The sequence below is a fragment of the Macrobrachium rosenbergii genome, chromosome 51 (genome assembly GCF_040412425.1).
Source record: "Macrobrachium rosenbergii isolate ZJJX-2024 chromosome 51, ASM4041242v1, whole genome shotgun sequence".
Classification (NCBI taxonomy): domain Eukaryota; kingdom Metazoa; phylum Arthropoda; class Malacostraca; order Decapoda; family Palaemonidae; genus Macrobrachium; species Macrobrachium rosenbergii.
In genome coordinates, this window is record NC_089791.1 from 50,210,383 (window position 1) to 50,222,514 (window position 12,132).

The following is a 12,132-nucleotide window of genomic DNA, read 5'->3' on the forward strand; positions in this document are numbered from 1 at the left end:
TATATATATATATATATATATATAAGTACAACCTACGCAATCTCCAACAAACAAACGAAAAGCTTAAAAGCAGAACAAACAACGCCATCATATTTATGAGATCCAAATGAATCCTTCCCGTAACAAAAATATTCATACGATGTCATTTTGGGAGGAAGTGATACATCCGCACCGGATTTAATCTATATGGTAATTGTATGTGTTCCACCGTCCAATATTAAAACCCCCAACGCCTGTCTTACCACTTTCCCAAAATTTCTGTTCCCCTCGAGTTGGCCCACACGATGACGTGCTCATGGGATAATATACTGACTGTAAGTTCCCCGGCGTCGCAAGTGCCAGGGTCACTGAAGTCGATAATACTACAAATAACGTCAATACATTAAAGTAAGACTAGCAATCATAAAACAGCTATTGCTGTAGTTATCTGGCGTCACAGCTACTTGGGTCACTGAAGTCGATACAATACTTAGGACTGTAAATTACAGTCGGCCAAGTAATCATAAGCAGCTATTTCTATATATATCTGGCGTCACAAGTATCCAGGTCACTGAATTCATTACGATAATTAACGACTACACATTACAGCAGGCCTAGCAATCATAAAACAGCTACTGCTGTAGTTATCTGGCGTCACAAGTACCTGGGTCACTGTATTCGATAATACGATAACTAACTACTGTGCATTACAGTAGGCCTAGCAACATAGAACAGCCATTGCTGTAGTTTTCTGGCGTCACAACTACTAGGGTCACTGAAGTCGATAATAAGAGAAGTAACGACTGTATCCTATATTACAGTAGGTCAGGCAATCATAAGCAACTACTGCTATATGTTATTAACACCGAAATCAGCATAAATTATAAAAAAATAAACTGCATATCAACTAACATGAAAGAGGCTGATATCAATTCATTTAAATTTATGCAATAATTTCCGCATTACCGCAGCCAAAGCGCTAACAAATTCACTTTCACATTATATGCTCATATCAAACTATAGCTTTCGCTACATAGAAACAAATATGAGTTAACAAGCATCGAAAATCATTTATTACAGAGGTGCTTTTAAATTACGGTGTAAAATCAAACTTTATTTATACAATTATTCAAAGTCAGCTCAGTACGCTGCAGCATAAAAAACTAATTTACATAACACTTGCATTAAAAAAACTATAAAAACGGGAGAAAACTTAACGAGCATACGATAAAAAACATTCGTATTGTGGAAAACCATTCGTAAGCATTGTTACAAATGGAGCTCTAGATAATTCACGTCAGCATCTGAGAGCGATAACAGAATTAGTAAGACTCTGGGTGTGTGTGTGTGTGTGTGTGTGTGTGTGTGTGTGTGTGTGTGTGTGTGTGTGTGTGTGTGTGTGTGTTTCCTCTGCCTCTCGGCAAAACTTTGTTTTATGAATGACTTTACCCGAATGTTTTTTTTTTCTGCGTGACAGTTCCTCAACTCCTGCTTTTAAAACCTTCAACATAAAAAAAAATCAATGTTTTCAACTAACGTCGAGATAGTTCACAGTCGACTGAAAATTATGAAATATTGATATTATTTGCTACATTTATCTATCTCTTTAAGAAATTTATGTGAGAAATATATATATAGAAATAATAACCAATTCACAACCACCACTTCAGTAAAGCATCCCGACGACGAAACAACAACAAAAAAAAAAGCCACAGCGAAAGCTCCCGACCGAACAATAGATGGTTGCCGCTATGGGGAAAACATCACATATAGAGACTTTTAACACCAAAACAACACACGCAGCCTCTCGAATACCTTCCCAGCGAAAGCACAGACGCTTGTTACTTACATTTGCCATGCTGCCAGCGAGCGACACAGAGATTTAGTAACTGAAACTCGGCGTTAAATGTCCTCAGGTTTGTCGGTGAATGGGTCAGCGGGTAAGACAAGGCACAACAACACTGAGGGAGCCAGAAGAAAAGAAGTGACTACACTGCTACTCCGGGTTCCCTCCCGCCATTGATCCACCGGGCGTCTCTCATCGTCACTCACCATAGAAAACGGAGATTCTCTCTCTCCCTCTCTCTCTCTCTCTCTCTCTTGTAACTATAGTTGCTTTCGTTAATTAGTAAGTTTCGTCTGAAGTTATACTACGAACCAAACAGTCGCGGCTTTCCACGTTTTGCTTCCGTTCCACCGAATCGAGAGATCGACCCGTAAACACCTTATTAGCCAGCCAAAAAAAGTTATGAGTTTTATCTGATAGCTTCGAATGTCGAAAACTACAACACAGCATAATGCCTTCGTATTTTTCTCTTCTTTCCGAAATGTAAGATTTTTTACAATAATAAAGCATGACGATGTTCTCTCTCCTAATACTCATTTTAATCCTAAATGAAGATGAGTCCATAGGGTGCCTTCATACACTTAAAAGAATACGGGAGGCATTTTACTCTTAAATATTTACCTTAGGGTAAGGTTTCAATGAATGAGATAAAAAAAATTGATACGCCCAGATATCATAACCCCTCTAAACGTTCACGATGGTAACAGATATATATATATTATATATATATATATATATATATATATATATATATATATATATATATATATATATATATGTGTGTGTACACAATATATATATATATAGAATCCACACTTGTCAAATACTTTACCAAAATATAATATATATATATATATATATATATATATATATATATATATATATATATATATATATATATATATATATATATATATATATGTATAATATATATATATATATATATATATATATATATATATATATATATATATATATACAGAATCCACCGGTCACTCTTACCAAATACGTAATTGTAATAACCACAATCCCCTCTTAGCTTCTCGATTTCTTCCACAGTTTTCAGATACGCTTGTCGCTATAAGGCCTAAAATCCAAATGAAGAACCAAATAAAGACATTCTGACGTCCGCAGCCGGATTCGAACCCGCATTCGGTATATCAGAACGAGGTCACGTTACCTGACCACAAAGAAGGCTAAAAGTCTAATAACTCATATATATAAATAAATCTCGTTCTGCTTGTATTCTTATCAGTCGCTACAATTTCTTTCTTATAAAGACTGTTTGTATTTAAAGGCACTGCAGGAACCACGACCAGTATATATATATATATATATATATATATATATATATATATATATATATATATATATATATATATACACACTTCAGTTCTTTCTGCTAATCACAAATACTACGCCGAGACAAAAATGTTATTTTTCTATTTACTGAGCCATGTTTCAACAGGGGAGACAAAGCTTTCTTTTCATGAAGTTAAAGGGAGTTAGCGGCGTCTCAGCAAGTCTTTTCCCAACTCTCCGGTTACTGCTCTTGACATGACCTGTTCTTGTCTAAAGAAAACCAAAGGAATTCTTAATAATATTAATAAAATAATAATATTAAATCTATGTATCTTCAATATCATTTTCTAGCCTGTCGACAATGTCACGAGATCGACCTCTATTTTTTTCCGCCAATAATTTATATCTTTTCATGTTATTTAAATAGCTATGAAAATTAATATTCTATATTCGCACAACAACTACTGGACTTGACCATAAAATTTTGGCCATATGCCAAGCGCTGGGACTTATGAGGTCAACTAGCACTGAAAGGCAAACTGAGTGGAAAAATGTTTGGAAGGGGTAGCAGGAGGAAAACCTCGCAGATGCACAACGAATCAATCGTTCCGATAGGGTGGAAAGTATGATGGAAGAAAGAGAATATGAACGGAGATACAATAAATGGGATGAAAGGGGTTGCAGTTAGGGGCCGATGGGACGATGCAAAGAACCTCAAGTAATGCCTACAGTGCACCGTGTGAGGTGCACTGGCGGCACTAACCCCCTGCAGGGCACAGTCAGTGTTGACTGTTGCAAGGAACATATAAAGAATGATGAAGACAGCCACATTAGATTATTCAAAATGTTCCCGCGTTCGTTTGGATTCATTTAAAAACACCGGTCCACCGCACAAGCTTCTGCTGACTGCAATAACCGGTTACTCGAGGCGAGCAATAGGAACTAACCAAACAATTCCATGGATACGTGATTGCAGAGAAGCTGAGAAATATGTAGTAAGAAAATTAATGCAACGAAGTCGGGTACTTTAAAAGTAACTTTAAAAATTTCATGCTATTATTAGTTTTAAAAAGACTGTTCTAGTTTTTGAAGCAGAGGGATTGAAACTGAAACCAGACAATCTAGAATACCGACGAGAATCACACACTAACTCTAGCGACAAAAACACTTCCGGTAACTGAGGAATGTCTCTTCGGAAATAAGAATCATAGAATATAAACGTAGCAGAATGGCTTATGATGATAATGATCTAAAATCACACTGAACACTCACACCCCGCAGGGGGGCGGTGTCGTCAGTACACCCTCACTCGGTACACTTTAGGCAGTACTTAAAAGTTCTTTGCAGCGTCCCTTCCTGCCCCTAGCTGCATCCCCTTCAATCCTTTTACTGTACCTCCGTTTATATTCCCTTTCTTCCATCTTACTTTCCACCTTCTAATAATTGTTTCATAGTGTAACTACCAGGTTTTCCTCCTATTACACCTGCCAGACCTTTTTACCCTCAGTTTCCCTTTCAGAGCTGAATGACCTCACTGGGCCCACCGCTTGGCCTTTGGCCTAAATTTTATATTCCTTTTCCAATCTTTCTCTCAGCTCGATAAAGCAGAACTACAACTCATTCTGCAGGAATACATTATTACATTCTGCAGGAATACATAATTACATTCTGCAGGAATACATAATTACATGCATCAAGCTCAGTTTAAAAAGTCAGCGCAGGAATTTCAGTCACTTAACCAGTGGATTAATTGCCTATAAAAGCATGATCCTTTAAAAGGAATTATTCAACTTAATCTCTCATTCATTACTAAACGAAACCAGCGTCAAAAGAGAATAGCGTACCGGCACATCCATATCACTACATCGAGATGAAGCTGCTTTTAATACGAATGACTATATACACTTTTTATAAATAACTCCCCCCTGAATAAACTCACAACTAAATAACCACTGGAATCAGAAAAACAAATATTTCAACTTACTCTGGAAATTACTGCAGCTCTGAGTAACCCAGAGGGACTCCTTCGACTACACGAGACCCTTTAGGACGGAATAAATAAAAAAAAATTCTATACAATGAATGTCAAACAAATTCTGTTTATTGAAATAACAAGTAAAAAATACGGCGAAGTTTCTTTGGCGCAATCGAGTTCTCTGTGAAAGGTATAATGCTATATGAGCGCGGCCCATGAAACTTTCAACCACGGCCTGTGTTGTTGGCACCTATAGCGGTGCCAGGCGCACGATCATGGCTAAATTTAACCTTAAATAAAATAAAAACTACTGAGGCTAGGGGCAGCAATTTGGTATGTTTGACGATTGGATGGTGGATGATCAACATAACAATTTGCAGCCCTGTAGCCTCTAGTTTTTAAGATCGGAGGCCGGACCAAAAAAGTGCGGACGGACAGACGAATAGCCATCTCAACAGTTTTCTTTTACAGAAAATTAAAAAGGGCAACTGGAATTGGTAAGCAAACGCGGTCACTAATCTCAAAGATAAGAAAGCATGAACGTAAATTCATCTTTGACCTCGTTACATTAAACCTTCATTTAATCTTGAAATAAAAAAATAAGCAAAAACTCTGATACAATTTTATGATGTTTTTTTAAAGAGGCACGATGCCTGCATGTTATTTTAGCAATAACCAAAGGAGAACTTGATGCCCATGTATACCTAACATTTAATTTATAACTGGAAGAAGTCTACAGCTTTAAATAACGAGATCCTGAAATTTGCTGGCTGACTAAAATAAATATTTCTGAGTTTTAGCTTTCTGTAAAAGAAAACTACTGAGATGACTAGTTGTCTGTCCGTCCGCACTTTTTCTGTCCGCCCTCAGATCTTAAAAACTACTGAGGCTAGAGGGCTGCAAATTGGCATGTTAATCATCCACCCTCCAATCGTCAAACATATCAAATTGCAGTCCTCTAGTCTCAGCAGTTTTTATTTTATTTGAGGTTAAAATTAGCCATAATCGCGCGTCTGGCACCGATTATATAGTCTCGAAACGAGAAGAGAACGGTACATGATAATACAGGCATGGAAACAGATAGAAGGAATTGCCGAAAACACCATGGAGCTAAAAATATCAGAAAGAGCAAGCAGAGGTACATTAACAGTACCCAAAACTATACCAGGAAAACTAAGGAAAGCACACAGGACATTAATCCACCACGCACCAGCATCGATAATGCAGCGTCTATTCAATGTGTAACCAGCTCATCTGAGGAACATAGCAGGAGTGAGCGGTGCTGTGTTTAAGAATAAGCTCGACAAATATCTAAGCTGCATCCCAGACCATCCAAGATTGGAAGATGCAAAATATACCGAAAGATGCATTAGCAATTCTCTGGTAGACATCAGAGGTGCCTCACACAGAGGGACCTGGGGCAACCCGAACGAACTGTAAGGTCTGTAAGGTCTGTAAGGTCTTATAGGTGTCAACAACACAGGCCACCATCGGACCGTGGCTGAAAGTTTCATGGACCGTGGATGAGTTTCATACAGCATTATACGCTATACAGAAAACTCGAATGCGCCGAAGAAACTTCCGCCACATTTTTTACTTGTTTAATTATCTAAAACCTTTAAACAGATTTGGGTTAAGTCAGCTCGAGGTCATGAAAGCAGTGTTTATACAGTTGAGAGAGAGAGAGAGAGAGAGAGAGAGAGAGAGAGGAACATATTCAATCAAGGCTCTTCCCACTGTACTTCTGTTTATAGATCAACATGAAGAAGTGTATGAATCAAGAGTCCAAAATCCAACGAAAATGTGGGCTTCACTTTCTCCAGCAAGAAGAGAAAATGGGGCTTCACCTTCTCCAACAAGAAGAGAAAATGGAGCTTCACCTTCTCCAGTAAGACGAGAAAATGGAGCTTCACCTTCTCCAGCAAGAAGAGAAAATGAGCTTCACCTTCTCCAGCAAGAAGAGAAATGGAGCTTCACCTTCTCCAGTAAGAAGAGAAAATGGAGCTTCACCTTCTCCAGCAAGACGAAAAATGGAGCTTCACCTTCTCCAGCAAGAAGAAAAATGGAGCTTCACCTTCTCCAGCAAGAAGAGAAATGGGAGCTTCACCCCTTTTCTCCAGCAAGAAGAAGAGAAATGGAGCTTCACTTTCTCAAGCAAGAAGAGAAATGGAGCTTCACTTTCTCCAAGCAAGAAGAGAAAATGGAGCTTCACTTTCTCAGCAAGAAGAGAAAATGGAGCTTCACCTTCTCCAGCAAGAAGAGAAAATGGAGCTTCACATTCTCCAGCAAGAAGAGAAAATGGAGCTTCACTTTCTCCAGCAAGAAGAGGAAATGGAGCTTCACTTTCTCCAGCAAGAAGAGAAAATGGAGCTTCACCTTCTCCAGCAAGAAGAGAAAATGGAGCTTCACTTCTCCAGCAAGAAGAGAAAATGGAGCTTCACTTTCTCCAGCAAGAAGAGAAAATGGAGCTTCACCTTCTCCAGCAAGAAGAGAAAATGGAGCTTCACCTTCTCCAGCAAGAAGAGAAAATGGAGCTTCACCTTCTCCAGTAAGACACTTGAGCAAGAAAATGGAGCTTCACCTTCTCCAGCAAGAAGAGAAAATGGAGCTTCACCTTCTCCAGCAAGAAGAGAAAATGGAGCTTCACTTTCTCCAGCAAGACGAGAAAATGGAGCTTCACTTTCTCCAGCAAGAAGAGAAATGGAGCACTTTCTCCAGCAAGAAGAGAAAATGGAGCTTCACCTTCTCCAGCAAGAAGAGAAAAATGGAGCTTCACCTTCTCCAGCAAGAAGAGAAATGAAGCTTCACCTTCTCCAGCAAGAAGAGAAAATGGAGCTTCACCTTCTCCAGCAAGAAGAGAAAAATGGAGCTTCACACTTCTCCAGCAAGAAGAGAAAAATGGAGCTTCACCTTCTCCAGCAAGAAGAGAAAATGGAGCTTCACCTTCTCCAGCAAGAAGAGAAAATGGAGCTTCACCTTCTCCAGCAAGAAGAGAAAATGGAGCTTCACCTTCTCCAGCAAGAAGAGAAAATGGAGCTTCACCTTCTCCAGCAAGAAGAGAAAATGGAGTTTCACCTTCTCCAGTAAGACGAGAAAATGGAGCTTCACCTTCTCCAGTAAGACGAGAAAATGGAGCTTCACCTTCTCCAGCAAGAAGAGAAAAATGGAGCTTCACTTTCTCCAGCAAGAAGAGAAATGGAGCTTCACCTTCTCCAGCAAGAAGAAAAGAAAATGGAGCTTCACCTTCTCCAGCAAGAAGAAAATGGAGCTTCACCTTCTCCAGCAAGAAGAGAAAATGGAGCTTCACCTTCTCCAGCAAGAAGAGAAAATGGAGCTTCACTTTCTCCAGCAAGAAGAGAAAATGGAGCTTCACCTTCTCCAGCAAGAAGAGAAAATGGAGCTTCACCTTCTCCAGCAAGAAGAGAAAATGGAGCTTCACTTTCTCCAGCAAGAAAAAAATGGAGCTTCACCTTCTCCAGCAAGAAGAGAAAATGGAGCTTCACCTTCTCCAGTAAGAAGAGAAAATGGAGCTTCACCTTCTCCAGCAAGAAGAGAAAATGGAGCTTCACCTTCTCCAGCAAGAAGAGAAAATGGAGCTTCACCTTCTCCAGCAAGAAAAGAAAATGGAGCTTCACTTTCTCCAGCAAGAAGAGAAAATGGAGCTTCACTTTCTCCAGCAAGAAGAGAAAATGGAGCTTCACTTTCTCCAGCAAGAAGAGAAAATGACGAGAGCTTCACCTTTCTCCAGCAAGAAGAGAAAATGGAGCTTCACCTTCTCCAGCAAGAAGAGAAAAATGGAGCTTCACCTTCTCCAGCAAGAAGAGAAAATGGAGCTTCACCTTCTCCAGCAAGAAGAGAAAAATGGAGCTTCACCTTCTCCAGGAAGAAGAGAAAAAAGGAGCTTCACCTTCTCCAGCAAGAAGAGAAAATGGAGCTTCACCTTCTCCAGCAAGAAGAGAAAATGGAGCTTCACCTTCTCCAGCAAGAAGAGAAAATGGAGCTTCACCTTCTCCAGCAAGAAGAGAAAATTCTTTCTCAGCAAGAAGAGAAAAATGGAGCTTCACCTTCTCCAGCAAGAAGAGAAAATGGAACTTCACCTTCTCCAGTAAGAAGAGAAAATGGAGCTTCACCTTCTCTAGCAAGAAGAGAAAATGGAACTTCACTTTTTCCAGCAAGAAGAGAAAATGGAGCTTCACCTTCTCCAGCAAGAAGAGAAAATGGAGCTTCACCTTCTCCAGCAAGAAGAGAAAATGGAGATTCAGCTTCTTCAATAAGAAGAGAAAATGGAGCTTCACATTCTCCAGCAAGAGAAAATGGAGCTTCACTTTCTCCAGCAAGAGGAAATGGAGATTCACTCTCTCCAGCAAGAAGAGAAAATGGAGCTTCAGCTTCTCCAGCAAGAAGAGAAAATGGGGCTTCACTTTCTCCAGCAAGAAGAGAAAATGGAGCTTCACCTTCTCCAGCAAGAAGAGAAAATGGGGCTTCACTTTCTCCAGTAAGACGAGAAAATGGAGCTTCACCTTCTCCAGCAAGAAGAGAAAACGGAGCTTCACCTTCTCCAGTAAGACGAGAAAATGGAGCTTCACCTTCTCCAGCAAGAAGAGAAAATGGAGCTTCACCTTCTCCAGCAAGAAGAGAAAATGGAGCTTCACCTTCTCCAGTAAGAAGAGAAAATGGAGCTTCACCTTCTCCAGCAAGAAGAGAAAATGGAGCTTCACCTTCTCCAGCAAGAAGAGAAAATGGAGCTTCACCTTCTCCAGCAAGAAGAGAAAATTGAGCTTCACCTTCTCCAGCAAGAAGAGAAAATGGAGCTTCACCTTCTCCAGCAAGAAGAGAAAATGGAGCTTCACCTTCTACAGCAGGAAAGGAAAGAGGACTTCGCCTTCTCCAGCAGGAGGAGAAAGTGGATCTTCACCTTCTCCAGCAGAAAGAGAAAGAGGATTGTCACCTTCTCCAACAGGAAGAGAACGATGATCTTCACCTTCTCCAGCGGGAAAAGAAGGTGAGCTTCACTTTCTCTATCAAGAAAAAAATGAGGAGCTTCATCTTCTCAAACAGGAAAAAAAGTGGAGCTTCACCTTCTTTAGCAGAAGAGAAAGAGGATCTTCACCTTCTCCAGCAGGAAGAGAAAGGACAGCTTCACCTTCTCCAGCAGGAAGAGAAAGGTGGGCTTCACCTTCTCCAGCAAGAAGAGAAAAGGGAGCTTCACCTTCTACGATAGGAAGGAAAATAGGGACTTCGCCTTCTCCAGCAGAAAGAGAAAGAGGATCATCACCTTCTCTTGCAAGAAGAGAAAGGTGGGCTTCGCCTTCTCCAGCAAGAAGAGAAAGGTGGGCTTCACCTTCTCCAGCAAGAAGAGAAAGAGGATCTTCACAATCTCCAGAAGGAAATGAAAGGGGTGCTTCACCTTCTCCAGCAGGCAAGGAAATGGAAGCTTCATCTTCTCCTGCAGGTAGAGAAAAGTGAGCTTCGCCTTCTCCTACGGGAAGGTAAAGGGGAGTTTCACCCTTTCCAGCAGGAAGAGAAAAGTGAATTTAACCTTCTTAAGCAGTAAGAGAAAGGAGAATTTCACATTCTCCACCAGGAGAAAGGTGGGCTTCACCTTCTCCAGTAGGAAGAGAAAGATGACCTTCATCTTCTCCAGCAGGAAGAGAAAGGCGAGCTCACCTTCTCCAGCAGGAAGAGAAGGTGAGCTTACCTTCTCTGGCAGGAAAAGGAACTTCACCTTCGCTAGCAGGAAGAGAAAGATGAGCTTCACCTTCTCCAGCAGGAATGGAGAGGCGAGCTTCCTCTTCACAAGCAGGAAGGAAAAGGGGAGCTTCACCTTCTCCAACAGGAAGAGAAGGGGAGCTTAAAATTTTCCAGCAGGAAGAGAAAGGGAAGCTTCATCTTTTTACAGAAGGCAAGAAAGGTGACCTTTATACACTCAGACAGGAAGGGAAAGATAAGCTTTGCCCTCTCTCGCAAGAGCGAAAGTTATGCTTCTTCCTCTCTGCCCAGAGGGGAAAGACCAGCTTCACCTTCTCGAGAAATATATAAAGGAGAGGTGAGCTTCGCTCTCACAATTACCTCACTACAGCAGAAGCAGAATAAAGCCTGATGTCTGTCGTAAGAAAATCTTCAAGTCTACTACTCAGAGGATGGAAAAAGGTTCAGTATGAGAACTTGAGCTTAGAAAAGGTCTGCGCTACAGCTATAGTCACAGCATTGACAACAGGACATGAACTTCGGTTATAAATAGCTCAAAGGACAAGTTTAGGCTCGTACGTAGAACTGTGTTGCCTTTGTTATTACTTATGTATTGAAAAAGAATTCCCTCTTTCACTAAAGGACTGTTTCCAGTCACAAAATGAGTAAAAGATGCGCAATGTTATGCTATGATAGTCGGTCTGTGACACCACCAGAGGCTGATATGTGGCATCTTGCCGCCAAATTTAGAACCAAATGGCCAACATAGGTGACATACGAATTCACGTATGTTTCCAGAGATGGCAAGCCCATAAATATTTGTAAGACCAATTCTGGTAGCCCACTAGCTACCTGGTAATACAAAGTGTATTGGAAAGATGTTAAAAAGTTACCAAATCATTAGCGTAAATTTTAGAGTTGCAATATCAACAAAAACTTGAAAAACGGTATAAATAAGTCTCCAGATGCCTTGGTCTCCATTACATACGTAAAAAACCATTGTGCCTAGACTGATAAATCTGTAAATTTAACGTATCATAGTTTGATTAAAAACAAAACGGCACTGCAAGGACAGTCTTCCAAGGAACGAATAGTTTATACTTATCTATATACTTACACACACACACACATATATATATATGTATGTGTGTGTGTGCATTCCAGCATAACTCTGAAATGCATCATGCAATTTCAACCAAACTTGGTATACATATGACTTACTATCCAGGAAAGAATACTGTGGGGGTAAGACATCACTAGCACCAAAAGGTACCAAAGGGGGTGGGGTTGAAAGTGGGTGACATGTAAAGAATAACAGAAAACGACAGATATTATTGCCTAA

The 12,132-nt window shown here is 40.2% G+C and overlaps 2 protein-coding genes across 9 annotated transcripts in view; one reads left to right on the forward strand and one right to left on the reverse strand.

The window, feature by feature from the left end:
* Positions 1 to 12,132, reverse strand: part of LOC136833392 (proteoglycan 4-like) — a 433,343-nt gene that overhangs the window by 346,419 nt on the left and 74,792 nt on the right. For 6 of the 8 annotated variants that reach the window (XM_067095485.1, XM_067095482.1, XM_067095481.1 and 3 more), the window contains exon 1: positions 1,829 to 1,981. The exons of 1 other annotated variant lie outside the window; for it this stretch is intronic. The gene's annotated coding sequence lies outside the window, so the exon portion shown is untranslated. Of the gene's footprint in view, positions 1 to 1,828; positions 1,982 to 12,132 lie in introns of those variants that run through there. One more of the 8 variants, XM_067095483.1, reaches the window with a different exon arrangement.
* Positions 7,004 to 10,568, forward strand: LOC136833043 (serine/arginine repetitive matrix protein 1-like). The gene is made up of 5 exons (XM_067094691.1): positions 7,004 to 7,518; positions 7,652 to 7,886; positions 8,485 to 8,613; positions 9,142 to 9,762; positions 10,161 to 10,568. The coding sequence occupies exons 1-5, from the start codon at positions 7,004 to 7,006 to the stop codon at positions 10,566 to 10,568; spliced, it is 1,908 nt and encodes a 635-aa protein (XP_066950792.1).

Bases quoted from the DNA above. Each gene is read 5' to 3' on its own strand.
- LOC136833043 (XM_067094691.1), top strand. From the start codon at position 7,004: ATGGAGCTTCACCTTCTCCAGCAAGAAGAGAAAATGAGCTTCACCTTC. The intron at 7,887-8,484 runs GCAAGAAGAGAA...CACCTTCTCCAG, and splicing joins ATGGAGCTTCACCTTCTCCA to CAAGAAGAGAAAATGGAGCT. The intron at 8,614-9,141 runs GTAAGAAGAGAA...ATTCTTTCTCAG, and splicing joins ATGGAGCTTCACCTTCTCCA to CAAGAAGAGAAAAATGGAGC.